A 22,355-nucleotide genomic window follows, 5' to 3' on the forward strand; every position below is an offset into this window, starting at 1 on the left:
TGGAGGCCCTACAGGAGGGACCTCAGATCTAAAGCCATTTCCTGCAAAGGTTGGAGACCCCGGCCCAACAGAATATGGTGGGGCAAGGTCGACCTGAACATCAACTGTGGAACACCAAGAAGAAGGCTCAACTCATCTTTCATGGGAAAGTCAGGAAGGATTTGGGTTTGAGACCTTGTTGGTTGGTCCACTGTAGATTGTCCAAGGGCTGGGTCCTCTCCTCTTTGTTGTCTAACGTCTTTACGAAACCACTTGGTTAGCCTAATCCAGGGGTCACCAACCTTTTTGGATTGGCGGCCCGGTGGGAGAGGGAGGGGCGGGCGCTTTACGCATGCATGCACAAACGCGAATGCGGCCACACGTCCGCGCGCACATGCAAACAGGCCGTGAGCACGCACACCATGCAAACGGGGCTGCGAGCATGCGCACACAACTCTCAGTGACACCGGCAACCGGTGTGGCGCCACCACTGCCAGGTTCGTGGCGATGCTACCACCAGCACGAGGCTTGCGCTGCGGCCCGCAGCGATACTGTCCTGGTGTGAGGTTCGTGCCACTGCTCCGGGGTGAGGTTCGTGCCAGTGCCTCGCGCGAAGATTGAGCTGCGCCCTGAAGCAAAGCCGCCCTGGCACGAGGTTCGCGCCAATGACCCCATATGAGGATCATGCTGCGCCCCACCGGCTGCTCGCAGCGCTGCTGTCCCCCACAGAAGGTTCATGGCAATGTCACCACTCATGCATACTAGCAGCCCTGCCACCGCCTGCACAACACTCACGGCAACGGTGGCACGAGGGAGGGGGAGCATGCACACACGCATGTGCACTGCCCAGCTACTCACGCAGCCCGGTGGCCAAGAGGCCACGGCCTGGTAGAGCGCCGCACCCCGTAGGTTGGGGACCTCTGATCTAACCCATCAGCTTGGATTGATGCAGAGCAGGGTTCACCCTTCCTTCCTGCTTTTTTTGAGCCCTCAAGATGGTTGAGAGTCACCAGGTGTGCCCTTCCTTGTCTCCTCCTCCCCCACTTTTAGGGTGACTGGGTGTGGCTGAAAAGATTCCCTAAAGGAAAGAGCATCGAAGTCAAACCAACCACGGAAAAAGTTTTTTGCAAGGTGAGTTCTGAAGAGCTTTCTTCCAAAAATGGGTAGATAAAGAGAGTCGTAGACAATCTTTCCTGGCTTACGTGTCAACCAGTAACGAGAGATTCCCCGCGCAGGTAATCCTCGGCTTCCAACAAGTTCATTTAGCAAACGTTCAAAGTTACAAACATCCTGGAAAAAACAACAACGACTTATGACCATTTTTCACACTTACGACCCTCGCAGGCTCCCCAGAATTCAGATGCTTGACAACTGACTCCTGTTTTATGACGGTTGCAGTGTCACGTCGTCCCTTTTGGCGATCTCCTGACTAGCAAAGTCCATGGGGAAGCCGTATGAACACTTAACAGCTGTGTTACTGGCTTAACCACTGCCGTGATTCGCTTAACAACAGTGGCAAGAAAGGTCGTAAAACGGGGCAAAATTCGCTTAACGACGGCCTGGCTTAGCACCAGAAATTTGGGGCTCAGTTCATAATTTGAGTGTTCATAATTCGCGGACTACCTATATTTTCACCCTCCTCTGCCTCATCCGCTAAGATGTTTCAGCCAACAGGTGTGAAGGTGTGAAGAATCAGTATCACATTAAATTCCAGTTAAGCTGATTTATTGCTCATGGCTACACACAAGGATCTAGTCAGCTAAGAGTTAGAATAAGTTTGGCACTAGATAAGAGTTAATAGAATTCAAGAGGGGTTTGACTTAGAATGCTTATGGGAATGTAATGACTCGAGGCTAATTCCCCTCTTGACCCCACCTCCAGGAACAGAACAGAACAAATTAGAATTAGGAAGAGAACAGAATGGAACAGAACAGAACAGAACAGAGTAGAGTAGAGTAGAGTAGAGTAGAGTAGAGTAGAGTAGAATAGAATAGAATAGAATAGAATAGAATAGAATAGAATAGAATAGAATAGAATAGAATAGAATAGAATAGAATAGAATGGAATGGAATGGAATGGAATGGAATGGAATGGAATAGAATAGAATAGAATAGAATAGAATAGAATAGAATAGAATAGAATAGAATAGAATAGAATAGAATAGAATATATGGAATAGAATAGAATAGAATAGAATAGAATAGAATAGAATAGAATAGAATAGAATAGAATAGAATATATGGAATAGAATAGAATAGAATAGAATAGAATAGAATAGAATAGAATAGAATAGAATAGAATAGAATAGAATAGAATAGAATAGAATAGAATAGAATAGAATAGAATAGAATAGAATAGAAGATGGAAGGGACCTTGGAGGTCTTCTAGTCCAGCCCCCTGCTCAGGCAGGAGAACCTATACCGTCTCAGACAAGTGACTGTTTAGCCTCTTCTTAAAAATCTCCAGTGATGGCACGCCCACGATTTCTGGTGGCAAGCTGTTCCACTGGTTGATTGTCCTCACTGTTAGGAAATTTCTCCTTAGTTCCAGGTTGCTTCTCTCCTTGATTTGTTTCCATCCGTTGCTTCTTGTCCTGCCTTCGGGGGCTTTGGAGACTAATTTGACCCCCTCTTTGTGGCAGCCCCTCCAATACTGGAATACGGCTATCAGGTCACCGCATTTCTTCTTTTCTTTAGACTAGCCCAGGGGTAGGCAACCTTGGCTCTTGTATGACTCGTGGACTTCAACTTCTTCCGCACCCATTCTTCATACGTTTTAGTCTCCAGGCCTTGGATCCTCTTAGTTGCTCTTCTCTGAACTTTTTCCAAACTCTCAACATCTCTTTTGTGATACAGTTGACCAAAACTGGCTGCAGTATTCCAGGTGTGGCCTCACTAGGGTTTTATAAAGCGGTACTAGTACTTTAAGGGACGCGGTGGCTCAGTGGGTTAGGACGCTGAGCTTGTCGATCAGAAGGTCGGCAGTTTGGCGGGTCGAATCCTGAGTGCCGCGTAACAGAGTGAGCGCCTGTTACTCGTCCCAGCTTCTGCCAACCTAGCAGTTCGAAAGCACGTAAAAATGCAAGTAGAAAAATAGGGACCACTCCGGTGGGAAGGTAAGAGCGTTCCGTGCGCCTTTGGCGTCTAGTCATGCCGGCCACATGACCACGGAGACATCCTCAGACAAGCGCTGGCTCTTCGGCTTTGAAACGGAGATGAGCACCGTCCCCTAGAGTTGGAAACGACTAGCACTCATGTGCGGGGGAACCTTTACCTACCTTACTAGTACTTTGCGTGATCTGCCTGCCCTTCTTGTACATTGCCCTACTTTTCAGCGGTGGTTCTCTGCACGGTGACCCAGATTTTGAGCACTCAGTCAAGGGGATGCAGAATTGCCCTGCTTTGGGGGCTTTGCCCCACAACTGAGTTGGGGCCTTCCCATCGTCAAGTCAGTAGGAACTCAACCAGCCTCCCTTGGCAACCTCGGTTTTTTTTCCAAGGGAAGCGCTGATGAGGCCGCCAAGATTTTGTCCAGGGTGCTTCCTGGACTGGGGTGGAGTGTAGTCTGGATTCCCGGGAGGGAAGAGCTGCATTGCAGAGGGCCAAGAGACAGCAAAGTTTTAGACAGTGGAACGACTTGCCTCCAGACGTTGTGGGTTCTTCAACCTTGGAAAGTTTTTAAGAAGAGATTGGACACCCATCTGTCTGAAATGATATAGAGTTTCCTGCCTGAGCGGGGGTGGTGGTGGACTAGATGACCTCCAAGTTTTGTTCCAACTTTGTCATTCTGTTAAGTGAGGAAACGTTACTTTAACCTCAGTACCAGCAAGGATGGCTTACGGCTCTTTCAGTCACAGGCTGAGGTTGGGTTATGCAGACTCGAGATTAAAAATAGTTTGCCAGGACAATGGTAGTTAGAAGTATGTAGAACAAGTCTTCTACAATGGTAGTTAGAAGCATGTAAAGACAAGGCCTTAAGACAGAGAAGAAGGTCTTCTACAATGGTAGTTAGAAGCATGTGGGGACTTAAGACAGAGAAGAAGGTCTTCTACAATGGTAGTTAGAAGCATGTGGGGACTTAAGACAGAGAAGAAGGTCTTCTACAATGGTAGTTAGAAGCACGTGGGGACAAGGACTTAAGACAGAGAAGGCCTTTTACAAAGATCATTCAAAGCATGTAGGGACAGGGCCTTAAGACAGAGAAGAAGGCCTTCCACAAAGGTCATTCGAAGCATGTAGGGACAAGGCCTTAAGACAGAGAAGAAGGCCTTCCACAAAGATCATTCAAAGCATGTAGGGACAGGGCCTTAAGACAGAGAAGAAGGCCTTCCACAAAGGTCACTCGAAGCATGTAGGGACAAGGCCTTAAGACAGAGAAGAAGGCCTTCTACAGGAAACCTTTCTAGCCATTCCCACTGTCAAGGAATAAGAAAGCTAACTGACTACATCCTCTCTCATCAAACAGTAAAAGAAAAAGTAAAGACAAAAACTAGAAAAACTTTTTACGCTTGCGCACACAGCAAAACTAACTCATAACCTAGCTAGACCACATGACATTCACTATGGTTACCAGATAGGTTATCAACACAGGTGCAGAACAGAAGGAAATGTGCAATTAGAATTGAGCTTTTCGGACGAACTAAAAAAAACATGCAGTGACACCCACCCCGCTGGGTGAGGGAGGACTTTCACTTCTTATTCCCTCTTGTTCTTCCCCATATTCAGCTGCGGGACCTGAGACATGAAAACCTGAACCCTTTTGTAGGCTTCTTCCATGACACTGGGATTTTTGCTGTTGTCTCAGAGCACAGCATGCGCGGGAGCCTCGAGGACCTTCTCCGTAACGAGGACATGAAACTGGACTGGATGTTCAAATCGTCCTTGCTGCTGGACCTTATCAAGGTGCCCGGGAAAGAGATCTAGCTGTCCTGAGATCCAGTTTAGGAGAAACATGAGGCTGGGATGAGGAATATTCCCTCGCGTTGAGAAAAGGGTTGGTGGCCCTCAAAGTTGGTAGAGATGGACAACTTTGAGACCCTCAAGGATGGCCCAGCTAGAGAATTTGCAGATGGTTCATACAGTAGCTACTGGAGGGTTGAAGAAGTTGGTGGCCCTTAAAGTTGGTTGAGGTGGACAACTTTGAGACGCTCAAGGATGGCCCAGCTAAAGAATTTGCAGATGGTTCCTACAGTAGCTACTGGAGGACTTGAAGAAGTTGGTGGCCCTCAAAGTTGGTTGAGATGGACACCTTGGGAACCCTCAAGGATGGCCCAGCCAGAGAATTTGCAGATCTTTCCTGCAGAAGCTACTGGAGGACTTGAAGAAGTTGGTGGCCCTCAAAGTTGGTAGAGGTGGACAACTTTGGGACCCTCAAGGATGGCCCAGCTAGAGAATTCGCAGATGGTTCCTGCAGTAGCTTCCAGAGGACTTGAAGAAAGTTCTCAGTTCTTGCTTTCAACCACCATCAATCAGGGCCTGTGAGCATCTGAAGCTCTTAAGAAACAAATTTAGGACTATCATCAAGGTTTCAGCTATGGAAAGATCTGCCTATCATGATCAAACATGGTTCTAAGAGGGAGAATGTGTAGGAAAACCCACTGATAGTTAAGAAGTATTTTTTAGGATGACCAGAATGTTTTATTCCTGAGATTATGTTGGCATAGACTCCTTATATAATTGTATAGATCTCCCTGATCAGAAAGAACACGTAGTCCTTGTTTAGTGCCTGCCTCGTTCAGTGACTGTTCATAGTTACAGTGGTCATGATAAAATAACTTCACAACCAGTCCTCACAGAGGTAGTCCTAGAATAGAATAGAATAGAATAGAATAGAATAGAATAGAATAGAATAGAATAGAATAGAATAGAATAGAATAGAATAATATTAGAATAGAATAGAATAGAATAGAATAGAATAGAATAGAATAGAATAGAATAGAATAGAATAGAATAGAATAGAATAGAATAACGAAATAAGGAATAGAATAGAATAGAATAGAATAGAATAGAATAGAATAGAATAGAATCACATAAAAATAGAATAGAATAGAATAATAAAATACAGAATAGAACAGAATAGAACAGAACAGAATAGAATAATAAAATACAGAATAGAATAAAATAAAAATAGAATAGAAAATAGAATGAAATAGAATAGAATAAAAAATAGAATAAAGAATAGAATAGAATAGAATAGAATAGAATAGAATAGAATAGAATAGAATAGAATAGAATAGAATAGGAGCTAGAAGGGACCTCAGAGGTCATCTAGTCCAGCCCCCTGCTCAGGCAGGAGAAAGTTATAACAGTTCATTTATTGACCGTTCAAAGTTACAACGGGACTGAAAAAAAAAGGCTTACGACCAGTTTTCACACTTATGACCCTTGCAGCATCCCCACGGTCATGGGACCAATATTCAGACGTTCGGCCACTGGTTCATACATATGACGGTCACTGCATCCCGGGGGTGTGTGTGATCCCCTTTTGCGACCTTCTGACAAGCAAAGTCAATGGGGAAGCCAGAATCACTGAACAACCAGGTTACTAACTTAACCACTGCAGCGATTCGCTTAACAACCGTGACAAGCAAAGCCGTAAAATAGGGCGAAACTCACTTGACAAACGTCTCGCTTAGCGACATAAATTTTGGGCTCGATTGTGGACGTAGGTCGAGGACGACCTGGGTTTTTATAACCTTCACGGGTCTGAAAAGCAAAGGAGAGCTCCACGCTCATAAGCAGAATCCTGGTTTCTGCTTTGCTTAGTGACTAAATTGCCGGTGCTAATTGTGGTCGCTCAACGAGGACTTACCTGCATCATGACGTGGGCCAGGCCCGCTCACCTCTTCTTCTTCTTCCCCCCCCCTCCTCCAGGGAATGAAGTATTTGCACCACCAGGAATTCCCTCACGGCCGGCTGAAGTCTCGGAACTGTGTGGTGGACGGCCGTTTTGTCCTCAAAGTCACGGATCACGGATACAACGAATTGTTGGAGGCGCAGAAACTGACCCGGGATCCGATGAAGCCTGAGGGTGAGTCGGGGAAGAGGGGAATGAGAAGGAAATTAGGTGGGCCGATAAAAATGTTTAGGACACACAGTGGTCCTCGACTTTCCACAATTCGTTTCGTCACCGTTCAAAGTGGCGACAGCCCCGGAAAAAAGAAACTGAAGTCCTAAATGTCTACGGAGATTCTCCCTTAAGCAAGTCGTGGTTGTCCCAAAGGTGCTTTTTGTCAGGAGGCAACTGGACTTCCTTGTTCTTCTTCGAAGACGTTTCGCTTCCCATCCCGGAAGCTTCTTCAGCTCTGACTGAGTGACGGGGAGTGGAAGGATTTATACGCCTTGCAGACGGCGGGCCCTTCACCTTCTTTTAGAGAACCGTTGAGGCCACTTGGAGGTTTACCTGCCTCCTCAGGGTCACCCGAGCGGTGCAAATAGGGGTGGAGCCTTCTTGGCTGCAGGATGTCTTCTGCCCTGGGTCCCTTCCCTGTTGAAGACAGGTGCAAGGCTGTTGGGGACGCAACTCAAATGGTCCCTGTAGTCCGCAGTGTTTCCGGTTCATATTTATGATGGTTTGCATTTAGAACGTAATGAATAGATTAAGAGAGCGGGAAGGGACCTTGGAGGTCTTCTAGCCCAACCCCACCCTCCACCTCCGATTTATTTCACCAGACCGTTTCTGGACCGCGCCGGAATTGTTGAGGAACCCGGCGCTGGAACGGAAAGGCACCTTCAGGGGAGACATTTACAGTATCTCCATCATCATTCAAGAAGTCATCTGCCGCGCGGCGCCTTATTGCATGCTGGAGATGAGCCCCGAAGGTACTAAGAGGGGAGCGAGGAAGAGAAGGCCGGTGGTGGGTCGTCCTCTCCTGTCCAGAGTTTGGGGGTCGGAGTCAGAAGACCCTGGCCCATCGCTCAGGTCCTCAAAGAGGTGGGAACTCCACCTGCTGGCTTGGATCCAGACCAAACGTTGGCCATTCTGGCTTTGTGGCTTTGTTCCTGGTTAAGGATAGTCCTTCTGCATTTGTCCCAGGCCAGCAGGGGACTGTGCTTTGGGTGCCAACTTTGTGCTCTGCCAAATATTGACATTTTTCTTCCCGGTAACTCGGTTATACCGGAATCATTTCGCCTATTAAGATATAAGATCACGTAGAGAAATAAGCTATGAGCACGCCTTAGGCACAAAAGCTGGGTGACTGGGCCAATCAGCAGGAGACCGGGAGTTCTAGCTCTGCCTGTGGCATGAAAGGTGGCAGGGTGACTTTGGACCAATCACCAGGAGACCAGGAGTTCTAGTCCCGCCTTAGGCATGGTGAATCAGCTGGATGACTTTGGGCCAATCACCAGGAGACTGGGACTTCTGGTCCCGCCTTAGGGATGAAAGTCAGCTGGGTGACTTTGGGCCAATCACCAGGAGACGGGAGTTCTAGCTCTGCCTTAGGCGTGAAAGGTGGCAGGGTGACTTTGGGCCAATCACTAGGAGACCAGGAGTTCTAGTCCCGCCTTAGGGATGAAAGTCAGCTAGGTGACCTTGGGCCAATCACCAGAAGACAGGGAATTCTAGTCCCGCCTTAGGCACGAGAGTTGGCTGGGTGACTTTCACCAATCACCAGGAGGCTCTGAGTTCTAGTCCCACCTTAGGCTGGGCCAGTCCCTCTCTCTCTCTCTTAGCCCAGCCCACCTCACAGACTTGTTGTTCTGGGAAAAAATAGGAGGTGGGAGGTGCATTGGGTGTGTTTGCAGACTTGAGTTCTTGGCAAAAGGGATAAAGTGGGATGCAAGTTATTAAATAAATAAACTCACGGCATACTGTAATTGCAAGAGCTGAGACGATCAACCAAAGGGTCACACAGGACACATCGTAGAAATATCTATGAAGTATATATGATCTTTGGGACACAATAGGATTAACCCACCACCATCAGAATACCAGAAAGTCACACTCAAGACCCAGGTCAAAAGTCCATACCACAGGAACAACTCCAAACAAAAGCCCAAGGAAGTATAAAAACCCACCACTCCCTGTTACATGTGGTCACTTTTTTTCTCTCCAGAGCCATCTGTCTGTCTGGCTCTCCTCTTCAATAAACTGCAACCTTCTTTCTAAAGTAGCCTCCATTTTGATTATTCCCGGCTCGGACTGGACCCAGATGAAGTATATATATGAAGTATATATCTGAACGTTTTAGAACAGGGGTCTTCAAACTTGGCAACTTTAAGACTTGTGGACTTCAACTCCCAGAATTCCTCAGCCAGTCTTAAAGTTGCCAAGTTTAAAGACCCCTGTTTTAGAAGGGATACGACTATAATTATAAACCTAGTGGCTTCCTATGGGCCAAAATGAGATATAATTCAAGTTAAGAAAAAAATGTATAATATTAGAACGAACTATGTTGATTTATATCACCCTTGGCGAAGAGGCCTTTGATTGCACAGGTGGTCCTCAAGTTACAACAATTGATTTAGCAAACATCTGAACCCACAACAACACTGGAAAAAGTGACTTACGCCCTGCGTTCACACTTACAACCATCACGGCATCTTCATGGTCACAAATTTGGGCACTTGGCAACCGTTGTGTATTGTGACCGTTGCCATGTCCTGGGATCACGTCATCACCCTTCCCAGCCAGCTTCCGACAAGCCCAGTCAATGGGGGAAGCCGGATTTTGTCTTAAGGACCGTGTGATTCACTTAACAACCATAGCAATTCAACTCAAACAACCCTGGCCAAAAAAAAAAGGTCGTAAAATCTTGCATGACTCCTTCAGCCAGCATCTTTAATCATTTAAATTATTAAATTCCGGTCCCAATTATAGTCATAATTCCAGGACTGCCTGAAATAGAAATATTATGTTCCTTCACAGTTCCTATTGTTGAAGGAAAAAAATCTTCATCTGGGTCCAGTCGGAGCCGGGAATAATCAAAATGGAGGCTGCTTTAGAAAGAAGGTTGCAGTTTATTGAAGAGGAGAGCCAGACAGACAGATGGCTCTGGGAAAAAAAGTGACCACATGTAACAGGGAGTGGTGGGTTTTTATACTTCCTTGGGCTTTTGTTTGGAGTTGTTCCTGTGGCATGGACTTTTGACCTGAGTCTTGAGTGTGACTTTCTGGCATTCTGATGGTGGTGGGTTAATCCTATTGTGTCCCAAAGGTCATATCGTGCTTCCCTGGGGCTGGGGCTGATGAGTGTTGGGTTTTTTTGGTGTGAGGGATTGTTGATTCTAGGGATCTTTGTCTTTCTAATCCCACCAGCTTCCTGGCTCCAATCTTTCTGACAAGATGATCACATCTGCATTTTCTACAGACCCGGTTTCTGTTTGGGGCAGAGAGACTCGGGGGTGGGTGGGAGGGTGGGTGGGGTAGTTGGTTTCTGCCTTTAAAATCCTTTGGAGAAATATAATATTCTGCCTTTTTAATATTTCCCAAAATATTTCTTTCTCTGGATTCTTCCCACACTAGCATGGGTTGGGCTGTTTCTTTGGTGGGGTATCCAGGGGATGATGGGATTTGTGCCGAGAACACCTGGAGCGTTTTGTCTTTGTCCAAGCAGAGATCATCAAGAAGGTGGAGAGACCCCCTCCTCTTTGCCGCCCCTCGGTCTCCATCGACCAGGCGCCGGTAGAGTGCATCCAGCTGATGAAGGAATGCTGGTGCGAACAGCCGGAAAGGAGACCCAACATCAATCAAGTCTTTGATCAGGTGATGTGAGACCAGGAATGGGGGCTAGCAGACCAGAGGGAGAGGACTCAGAATACAGACTAATAGAGTTGGAAGGGACCTTGGAGGTCTTCTAGTCCAACCCCCTGCTCAGGCAGGAGACCCTGTACCGTTTCCGACAAGTGGCCATCCAATCTCTTCTTAAAAGCCTCCAAGGATGGAGCACCCACAATATCTGGAGGCAGGTTGTTCCACTGGTTAATTGTTCTCAATGTCGGGAAATTCCTCCTTAGTTCTAGGTTGCTTCTCTCCTTCATGAGTTTCCATCCGTTGCTTCTTCTCCTGCCTTCGGGGGCTTTGGAGAATAAGTTGACACCCCCCATTCCTTGTGACAGTCCCTCAACTGTTGGAAGACTGCTGTCAGGTTCCCCCAGTCCTTTTCATTAAACTAGACAAGATGATAGATGGATGGATGGATGGATGGATAGATGGATGGATGGATGGATGGATGGATGGATGGATAGATAGATAGATAGATAGATAGATAGATAGATAGATAGATAGATAGATAGATAGATAGATAGATAGATATAGACAGACATAGATAGATAGATAGATAGATAGATAGATAGATACAGACAGACAGACAGACAGACAGACAGACAGACAGACAGATAGTGATAGATAGATCATAGAGATAGACAGACCAATAATAGATGGATAGATGGATAGATAGGTAGGAAGATAGATAGATAGATAGATAGATAGATAGATAGATAGATAGATAGATAGATAGATAGATATAGATATGGACAGATGTAGAGATATTTAAATATTAAATAAATATACTGAATATTAAATATTTGATATTGGAGGGAATGCCACGGTGAAAGGGGGGGTGTCAATCTCTTCTCCAAAGCCCCCGAAGGCAGGACAAGAAGCAACGGATGGAAACTAGTCAAGGAGAGAAGCAACCTGGAACTAAGGAGAAACTTCCTGACAGCGAGAACAATTAACCAGTGGAACTCCTTGCCTCCAGAAATCATGGGCCCTCCATCCCTGGAGGCTTTTAAGAGGAGGCTGGACTGTCACTTGTCTGAAATGGTATAGGTTCTCTTGCTTGAGTTGGGGGTTGGACTAGAAGACCTCCAAGGTCCCTTTCCGGCTCTGTTCTTCTGTTGTTCTGTAACCTGCCTCTAATATATAAAAATATAGTAACGTGTCAAGGGTAAAGAATGCCTCGAAGTTCTTTTGAAGAGTTTCCTTTGTCGGAACCACGACAGTCCGTATATAATTTAATCCTGAGATGTCAAAAACAGACTCGGCTTCTCGATCTCTTCCTTTTCTTCTCCCACAGTTTAAGGGCATCAACAAAGGCCGGAAGACCAACATCATTGACTCCATGCTACGCATGCTGGAGCAATATTCCAGCAACTTGGAAGACTTGATCCGGGAGAGGACGGAAGAGCTGGAAGTTGAGAAGCAGAAGACTGACAAGTTGTTAACGCAGATGCTGCCCCCGTGAGTCTCACAAAATCCGAAAGACCTTAAAAGTGGGGAAAGTGGAGACCAGGTCCTGGCTGACTGCAGCGGTTCTGGGAGAGCCCAGCGGTGTCAAACTCAATTTCATTGAGGGCCGCATCAGCATGGCGGTTGCCCTCGGGGGGCCGGGTGGGTGTGGCCTGGGTGGGCATGGCCTACTGGGTGGGCGTGGCTAGAGTGCGTATGGCCTACTGGGTGGGCGTGGCCAGCTCTACATCGTTCGCATCAAGGGTGCCTATGGGGGGCTGGGCAGGAGTGGGACAGATCTGGGGGTCTCTGGTGGAAGGAGGGTCTCTGGGCCAGGGCCGAGGCAGCGGGGGCCGTTCCCTCACTGTTTCCAGGATGGCTTCGCGGGCCTCACGAAACCACTTCGCGGGCCGGATCTGGCCCCCGGGCCTTGTGTTTGACATGTCTACCCTAGAGATTTACAGACCCCCCGGAATTGCCAGCTTCCATTTAGGTTACTGAGACCAACCACCTGCTGAAAGAAGAATCCAAATTAAGGTAGAAAGAGATTCAGACGCCAGGGGGATGTTTGCAATAAAGGGGCACTCAGAACCAGAATGTGAACAGAAGCCACGATACAAAAAAAAAGATGTTGAGACTCTGGAAAGAGTGCAGAGAAGAGCAACGAAGAGGATCAGGGGACTGGAGGCTAAAACATACGAGGAACGGTTGCTGGAATTGGGGATGTCTAGTTTAATGAACAGAAGGGCAAGGGGGAACATGATAGCAGGGTTCCAGTATCTCAGGGGCTGCCCCAAAGAAGAGGGAGTCAAGCTATTCTCCAAAGCACCAGAAGGCAGGACAAGAAGCGACGGATGGAAACTAATCAAAGAGAGAAGCAACCTAGAACTAAGGAGAAACTTCCTGACAGAACAATTAACCAGTAGAAGCATTTGCCTCTAGAAGTTGTGGGTGCTCCATTACTGGAGGTTTTTAAGAAGAGACCGGACAACCACTTGTCTGAAATGATACGGGGTCTCGTGCTTGAACAACGGGTTGGACTAGAAGACCTCTAAGGTCCCTTTTACCTCACTTATTCCGTTATTCAGATATTGATTTCCTGCCATCTTTAACTTAACTTAATTTACTTAATTTAACAACTTAACTTAACTTGATTTAACTTAATAACTTAACAACTTAACGACTTAACAAAACAACTTAACAATTTACGGTAACTAACTTAACAACTTAACAACTTAACAACAACTTAACTACTTAACTTAACTTAACTTAACTTAACTTAACTTAACTTAACTTAACTTAACTTAACTTAACTTAACTTAACTTAACTTAACTTAACTTAATCTATTGAAAGATGCAGTTAATCTGCTGGCTAAGAATCCCTCTATTCAAACAAATTTGGGAGGTAATAGGTTGAGCAATCCCAATTTTCAAGACTGCAATATTTTTGCAAATTTGCCCAGCATTATTTATTTGGCATTTTCAAGCTGATCGGCCCCATCCATTGAATTCCTACTTGTCCTCTCTCCAGTTCTGTGGCCGAGGCCCTGAAGACGGGTGCGCCAGTGGAACCCGAATATTTTGAAGAGGTGACCTTATATTTCAGTGACATTGTGGGCTTCACCACCATCTCGGCCATGAGTGACCCCATTGAGGTGGTGGACCTGCTCAACGATCTGTACACCCTCTTTGATGCCATCATTGGCTCCCACGACGTTTATAAGGTGAAGATAAAGCTGTCTTCTTTGTTACCATTGTGGTGGGCGGAAGATAGCTTACAAATGAAGGCAAATTTGCGTGTCCCAGGATAATGTTGCAGGATCCAATCTGAGTCGGTCACTAGGACCCAGAGGTTTAGGCATTCCGAGCTTTTGGACTCATACTGGATCCCATCTTCAGGGAACTTCTCAGATTGTGTGTTCTAGGATAATCTGTGTGTGATATTTATATGGTGCCTGTTGTGTGTTGTTGATTGGGGCATTGAAGGCTGGCTGTTAAGTCGTTGGTTGCTTTCCTTGTGCTGCCACACCCTCGCCTCCTAAACACTTGATAAGCCGGCGCTAAATTAGCACTCATGTTGGCTGACTTTCCCAGGCTTCAATCACGTCCCTGGCTGTTTTTGTCCCTGCTCATCCAACAATCTGAATAGCTGTGAAATTGAATGTATGCCCTTGTCCATTGCCATGTGATAGCTTGGTGGAGGCAGGGATGGGGAGGAACAGGATACTACCGTGGGTGGCGTTGATGCTTGGTGCCATCATACAAAGATCATATTCTCTGCCCGTTGGTTGTTCGGCGAGTCGATGGTTCTTGGAAGTGAAGATGTAGGCCTAGGGAGCTAGATTTCTACAAAGTAGGAGGACCTTAGGGGGGAAAAAAGGGCTGTGGTGCATATCAGCCTAGGTTGCTTTTGTTTGAAACACCTCTCTTCTTTTAGATTCAATCTCTGCTAGCGTAAGAGATTAGGGGACATTGATCAAGAACTGGGAGGAATATTAGATATAAACAATCAACAGGGAAAAAGAGTGCAGAGAAGAGCAACAAAGATGATTAGGGGACTGGAGGCTAAAACATACAAGGAACGGTTGCAGGAACTGGGTTTGTCTAGTTTAATGAAAAGAAGGACTGGGGGAACATGATAGCAGGATTCCAATAGTTGAGGGGCTGCCACAAAGAAGAGAGCCTCAACCTATTCTCCAAAGCAGCTGAAGGCAGGAAAAGAGCAACGGATGGAAACTCATCAAGGAGAGAAGCAACCTAGAACTAAGGAGAAACTTCCTGACAGTTAGAACAACTAACCAGTGGAACAACCTGCCTCCAGAAGCGGTGAATGCTCCATCACTGGAGGCTTTTAACAAGAGATTGGGCAACCATTTGTCTGAAATGGTATAGGGTCTCTTTGGGGGTTGGATTAGAAGACCTGCAAAGTCCCTTTCAACTCTTGTTAAGAGAAGAATTCGTTTGGAGATTAGGTCATAAAGAGTAGCTCTGTTCTGGCTACAACAAACTCAGGAAGAAATTATTAAATAGTCAAAGAGACTCTGCCTTCAGCTCATTGATAAATGAGGTTGCGAAGTTACTAATGCCGTTTCCAAGAGTCAGTACTTTACCCCTGATTTTTGCACTAAATGCCAAAATGTGTCTTAACTCTGCATCTGCCATGATTTTGACTACGAATGCTTGGCTAAGCCAAGTCTCCTTGTTCAAGACCTTTCGGCTGTTTTCACCGCTCCTGTTCTGACTGACAGGTGGAGACCATTGGCGACGCCTACATGGTGGCTTCTGGGCTGCCGAAACGGAACGGGAACCGACACGCAGGTGAAATCGCCAACATGTCCCTTGACATCCTCAGTGCCGTTGGCACTTTCAAGATGCGCCATATGCCAGACGTACCTGTCCGGATACGCATCGGCCTGCACTCCGGTAAGGTCATCAGGAATGTTGCGGCAAGGCTGAGGAACGGCCCCCTTTTGGTGGCTCTCTGCCTTTCCCTTCCTTAAAAATAAGACGGGTACCAAAAAGCGGTTGAAACCCGCTCCTGAAGTTTAAAGAACTGAATTTGTCTGATGTCCTTGTCAGGGCCCTGTGTGGCTGGCGTGGTGGGACTGACTATGCCACGATACTGTCTCTTTGGGGACACGGTCAACACTGCCTCGCGGATGGAGTCCACCGGCCTTCGTGAGTAACGCATCCTTGGCTTGGAAGGAGCTCGCCGATTGAACGGCTGAGTGTCCAGAGGGGAAAACCCACCTAGGGAACACGGGGGGAACGAGTTTTGCAAATCCAGTTGTAACCTTCTGCCTTGGACAACACAGTTTCTTTGATCTACAGCCAGCCTACGAACCCCTCAGAATCCAAATCAACCGCACAGCCAACTGGAGACAGCACCATCCCTCAACCCCATCCCGCGCAATCCCCCACTCCCACCAGCAGTTCACCTTTCCGTGGCCTTAACCTGCTCTAATCTCCCCATCACAAGACGCATCACCAGCCTCTCACGCGGTGGTGGGATTCAAATAGGTGAACCACCGATTCTCTGTGTGGAAGCTGCTTCCAGAAGTCTGTTCTGGGCCTGGGCAACAAAAGATTAACTACGGGTTCTGCCGAATCGGTGCGAACCGGGTGAATCCCACCACTGCTGTCACTGATGACTCACCCCTGACCCATTGATAATTCACACCCTCCAAGGACCCTGACCTGAAGTAACCTCCCCATCCCAAGGCCTATCACCCCCCTCTCTCTGATGACTCATCACAAGACCCTCACTTGACACTCCCACAACTGAAGCCCTTATAAATAGAAGAGCACTGACATAGACATCCGCCATAAACACCATTGAAGCTGTTGCCTAGCCTGGTGTTCTGTCCCAGCCTACGTACGCCCTTGTCACTTCACAAGGACAACCCCTCTTTTAACAGTAGACTGGAAAAATAAGCCCTTTTTATCTGCGTTACAGACCTGATAATTCTCCCAGGAAAAACAAAAGCAACAGAACCCTTTTCCAACGGAGACCTTATCCAAAAAACAAAATGGAGCATGAGAAAAACAAGAAATAACTCACAGGCAAAATAAACAGACCACCATCTCTTAACACTGAAGTTCTTTGCAAACGGTTGCCTCCAGCAACCAGCCCTGCCCACATATCCTCTTTTTGTTATGCAGCCCGCAAGGTGTGGCTTCTCACTGCTTTCTCCTTCTCCCCTGGAGCCGCCCCATTGCCTCCCTCTGACCTACTCGTGTGACCTGTCTGCGTTTATAAGCGTCTCTGAGGTCTTCCAGCTGTGCTTCCTCCGAGTCCAACTCAGCCTCCCAGCACAGCTGGCTCTCAGCTTGATCACGAGTGGAGGGGCCAGGTTCTTCCTCATTTTGTAAGTCCTGTAGCTCATCGGAGCCTTCTTCTGACTCTGATGGCTCCCCAGGCCCTTCCTCCTGCTCCTCCCCCTCTGATTCCCCAGACTCAGCTGCCGGGATCACAGGCTGGCATGGAATCACAACACCTGGTAACAAAACATACGGAAACCAACCCACAAGCTCGGAGAACAAACTTCCACCCTCATCCTCCACCCGAGATACAGATACTCGCCACTATTGCAAACGCAGCATCTTTGTCTGCAGAGAGTTGCAGATCGTCATGTTCTTTGCTTCCCCTCCAGGAGTGTTGGCGAGCCAGTCAGGAGGAGACGATCAAGCAGGGAATTAGTCTGGACTCTTTAAGTAAACACAGAAGGCCTAGGCCTGACCCTTCCTGAATGCCTTTATCTAGTTCAGTGATGGCGAACCTTTTAGAGATCGAGTGCCCAAACTGCAACCCAAAACCCACTTAGGTATTGTCAGGTGCTGGGTGGGCGTGGCCCATTGGGTTGGCATGGCCCATTTGGTGGGCGTGGCCCATTGGGCAGGCGTGGCTGTGGTGGTAATGGCAGACTGGGTGGGACTAAAAAGTTCAATCAATCAATTCCAACTTGGCGAAACCTTTTCTTTTCCCGTGAGAAGTTGAAATTGATTGATTGATTGATTGAACCTTCTTTTTTTTTTTTTGCACACGGCGGCGGAGGCCTAAAGCGAAAAGGTTTTATAAAACCCAGCCGAAGGCCTAGGACTGGGGCTCTGCGTGGCACCTGTGGCACTCGTGCCATAGGTTCGCCACCAGGGATCTAGTTTTTCCTAGGCAAAACTTGCCATTCTGAGGAGATTCCTGTACTGGAGGCAGAGAGCAATGAAGTAGCTAGTTTGAACTCTACACGGGTGAGTCTGTTTGTTCGAACCAAACAAGGAAAGACTGTAGGAGAGTGCCAAAAGAGACAACGAGATGGTTGAGACTATACAATCTAAGCCCTGCTTCTTCTAACGTACGTTGCCGCCACCCTCTTAACTTTTCTGACCCTCCTCGCGCCACCCCTGGCGATTGTCTTTTGCTAAACCCCTGTCTTAGGTTGAGTTCTGGTGTGCCTTTAAACCCGGTGTTTCCAAGTGCGTGTTGGTGTGCATTATTTTTGCAGCTTATCGAATCCACGTCAACCTGCGCACGGTCGAGATCCTGCATGCCCTCAAAGAAGGCTACAAGCTCGATTTACGAGGGAAAACCGAACTGAAGGTATCAAAATGGCATTTGAAAGGTAGTATATTAAGCAACATCGCAGGCAGAGAGAGGGAGAAAAAGAAAGAGATGGAAAGCTGCAAAGAAACACATCGTGTATCAGACCAAAACACACCAAAAAAGCAGCTAAGATGTCTTTGGGGCTCTCTGAGGTTGGTCGTTTTATTGCAGACGTCTCATGACCCAACTAGGTAACGTCGTCAGTGCTAGAAGAGGGTGTGGTTTGTGGAGTGGGAGGAGGAGGAGGAGGAGGAGGAGGAAAATGGGAGGGTTCTTGATGCTTTCTGAGCTTGATTTGTTTGCATGCAGACATTTCATTACCCAACCATGTAACATGATCAATGCTAGAAGGAAAAAAAGTTTGTTCTCTGTTTATGCACTAGTTATTTGCACTATTAGTGCTGGTGGAAATGCTTGGAGGTTCCTTGTGTTTGGTTCTGATAGACGAGGACTCAGAGTGGTTTTGCAATCAAACAGGTTTATTGAATACACATAAGTCAACTGTCAACTGTCAAATGTTGCAACCTTTTATAGTGGAACTGCTTGAACTGTAACCAATCAGCAGCGTTTGTTTTCCCGCTTCTTGCTCATTGCAACCAATGATTGCACCTGAATCTCCCGCTCTACTCCAGCAAATACTGCAGACTGCAATTCCCTTGTTAGTAACTATTTACATACACAACACCCCTTACCCCCCAGTTGTTGTTATTTATGAACAAAATCTTTTAAATATTTTGGTGGCCTATGGATTCTAGAAGGGTATCGACTGCCCTGGCTGCTAGGGACACCTTTACCAGATATTCTGCTTGGCTGATAGTCTCTGTTGGACCTGGACTCTAGGTTGCCTGACTCTGATGCTTCCCTATTGCTGATTTGTGAATTTGTTTTTGTTTGTGTTTGAAGATCAGTGGTCGCTGGCCTACTCCTCAAAGGTATTTCCCAATCGAACTGACTAGCTTGTTGTTGTTGGCTACCGGAGGCTGAGTTATTTTGCAATTCGGCTTCCCCGTTACCAGGCGTGTTGTTATCACTGACCCTGAATGTACTGTTCCCCCCAAACATGTTTTGATCCCTATCTTCTGGTACGCATCCGCTAGTTCTCTTCCTCAACTGATCTATGTGTCTCTTGCTTATCCAATTCCCTTCCCCCTCAATAGTGTACGACAGGGGGCCCAAAATTTCAGTAATCACCCCTGGGATCCATTTGTCCCCTGATGCATAGTTCCTGGCCCATATCAAATCCCCCACATTAAATGTTCTATTAGGAATGTCCGGTTCAGCGCTTGGTGTAAGTCTGTCAGGGTGTAATCTGTCCAATTTGGTGGTTAGTCTTCTTCCCCACCTCATTTCAGCTGGACTTTTGCCTGTGGCAGTACATGGTGTCGTGTGTTGGGTTAGCAAGAACTCAGCCAGTCTTTGATGCCAGTCACCTCGGATGATTCTTTTTAAGGCGTCCTTCGTGGTCCTCACGTTACGTTCAGCCAAGCCATTGGAAGATGGGTGGAAGGGTGCTGATGTCTTGTGCTTAATCGAGTTGGCCTTGAGGAAATCCTGGAATTCAACAGAGGTGAATTGTGGCCCGTTATCTGACACAATTATATCGGGTAACCCGTGAGTGGCAAAGAGGCCCCTTAATACCTGTATTGTCTTACTAGAAGTCATAGAACTGACTGGTATTACCTCTAACCATCTAGAAAAACTGTCTACAACTACCAGAAATGTCACCCCTTGGAAAGGTCCAGCGAAATCAATATGAATCCTGGACCACGGATTTCTAGCTAACTCCCATTTATGCGTGCGGATGTGTTGTTGTTCAGGCCTAGAACGTTGACACAGATGGCAATTGGCAACACATTCCTCAATGTTATTGTCCAGACCTGGCCACCATAAGTGGCTCCTAGCCAACGCCTTCATGCGAACTATTCCTGGGTGACCTTCATGTAATTCTAATAGGATAGCTGGCCTATGGATTTCAGGAATAACCACACGGTTTCCCCACAGTAAACATCCCAAATGAACTGATAGTTCATCTTTCCTTCTGACATATGGAATGTATTTGGCATCCGGATTGGTATTAGGCCACCCACTTAGAACCCAAGCCATTACCCTCTTTAAAATTGGGTCGGTGTCTGTTGCCACAGCTATATCCTTGGCTGTTAAAGGCCAGTCCGGAATATCCTGTAGGGACATTATTTGCCCCACCGGGGCAGGGTCATCCTCTGTTATGTTTAAGGGCAACCTGCTCAGGGCGTCAGCGTGTCCCATGTCCTTGCCCGGTCTGTATTGGAGAGAAAACGAATATGCTGAGAGGAATATGGACCATCTCAGCATTCGGGGTGACATGATTTGGGGAGTCTGTTTATCCGTAGTGAATAGTCCCAACAGGGGTTTGTGGTCTGTTAGTATGGTAAAGTTCCTACCGTAAAGGTAGTCATGGAACTTTTTAACTCCTGCCACAATTGCCAATGCTTCCCTGTCAATCTGTGCATAATTCCTCTCAGCTTTGGTTAGTGTCCGAGAGTAATATGCGATTGGCCTTTGTATTCCCTGGTTGTCTAAATGGCTGATCACGGCCCCCACACCATATGGTGAAGCATCACATGCTAGGTAAATAGGTTTATTTTCAATGAAATGGGTTACAGTTGATTGGCTGGAAAGAATGTCTTTTAATGTTTGGAAACTCACCCTATGTTTGTTAAGCCACTGCCATGGGGTTTTTTTATCTAAGAGCCTATGGAGAGGTTCTGCAATGGCAGCTTTGTGAGGCACAAATGTGTGGTAAAAATTTACTAAACCAAGGAAGGCTTGTAATTCTGCCTTGTTTTTTGGTTCTGGTGCCAATTTAATTGCCTTGATTTTATCCGGTGTAGGATGAATTCCATTTTTGTCTATTGTAAACCCTAGAAATTCAGTGGACTTAACTCCAATGCTACACTTTTCTTTTTTTAGTTTTAGTCCAGCCCTCCTGAACCTTCCCAATACCTGTTCCAGCCGCTCCACTAACATTTCTTCATCTTTTCCAGCTATCAGGACATCATCAAAGTAAGGGCATACACCAGGTATGCCCTTTAAGGTCCTCTCCATCACTTCTTGGAAGATGCCTGGAGCAGCTGCAATACCAAATTGCAGTCTGTGGACCCGGAACGCCCCCTTGTGGGTAACAATCGTCTGTGCTTCAGCAGCCTCTTCAGAAACAGTCAATTGTAAGTACGCATGCGCCAAGTCTAACTTGGCAAACATGGCGCCGTCCTGGATCGTCGCGAGGACCTGCTTCACCGTCGGGACCGGGTAAGCATGCTTTTTCATTCCAATGTTGAGGGTGGCTTTATAGTCAGCGCAGATTCTCACATCCCCATTGGGTTTTAGGGGTGTGACAATCGGCGTTTCCCACAGGCCTCCCTCAACAGGTTCTAGTACCCCTTGGCCTACAAGCCGGTCGAGCTCGGCCTCGATTTTTTCCTTCAGCGCGAAAGGCACCCTTCGGGCCTTAAGCCTGATTGGTTTCACTGAGGGGTCTAGGTTAAATTTAATCGGGGGGCCCTTGTATTTGCCTAGAGATCCGTCGAATACGTCTGCAAATTCGTTGCAGACTGATTCGAGGGTCTTATTTTTGCTTATTGAATTTATTCCCCCGACCCAAATGCCCAGGGCAGGGAACCAGTTAAGGCCAATTAGACTAGTCCTCCTCCCCTCAGTGACTATTAAATCTAAGACCCCCTTAAAATTTTTAAATTGAACTCTGAGGCTAATTTTCCCTTTTATTTTTATGGGGCTTTTCTGAAAATCTGTTAATTGAATTTTTGTTGAGCTAAGTGGAATTTTCTTTCCACTTAATTGTTCAATTCTCTCCAGGGTTTCACTGGAGATTATTGACACCGAAGCTCCAGAATCTATTTCCATTCTGCAGGGAACCCCTTGCAAATGGACTACGATTTTTAATTTTCCATCTGGAAAATTGCTGTTTTTCCCTTTCCTCCTGCAACTGACACCTGCCACCTCCCCTAGATTAGGAAATCTAGCCCTGGGTCTAGGGGACTCTTTGCCACTAAAGTAAGGGGTTACCTTACCTTCGGGCCACACATCCACTTCGTTAAGGCGGTTGTCTCGAGC

General features: G+C 46.8%; 1 protein-coding gene across 1 annotated transcript in view; it reads left to right on the forward strand.

Moving 5' to 3' along the window:
• LOC308677864 (retinal guanylyl cyclase 1-like) overlaps positions 1–22,355 on the forward strand; it is a gene marked incomplete at its 5' end in the record, with an annotated part of 44,785 nt that overhangs the window by 14,624 nt on the left and 7,806 nt on the right. Inside the window, 10 exons of the mRNA XM_081344564.1 lie at positions 1,030–1,110; positions 4,703–4,879; positions 6,851–7,007; positions 7,649–7,798; positions 10,533–10,681; positions 11,997–12,160; positions 13,680–13,872; positions 15,397–15,571; positions 15,728–15,826; positions 18,148–18,242. Of these exons, the coding sequence (XP_081200690.1) occupies positions 1,030–1,110; positions 4,703–4,879; positions 6,851–7,007; positions 7,649–7,798; positions 10,533–10,681; positions 11,997–12,160; positions 13,680–13,872; positions 15,397–15,571; positions 15,728–15,826; positions 18,148–18,242 (1,440 nt within the window). The remainder of the gene's footprint in view (positions 1–1,029; positions 1,111–4,702; positions 4,880–6,850; positions 7,008–7,648; positions 7,799–10,532; positions 10,682–11,996; positions 12,161–13,679; positions 13,873–15,396; positions 15,572–15,727; positions 15,827–18,147; positions 18,243–22,355) is intronic.

Source organism: Vipera berus (genome assembly GCF_964194415.1).
Source record: "Vipera berus genome assembly, chromosome: Z".
NCBI classification, from domain to species: Eukaryota; Metazoa; Chordata; class Lepidosauria; order Squamata; family Viperidae; genus Vipera; species Vipera berus.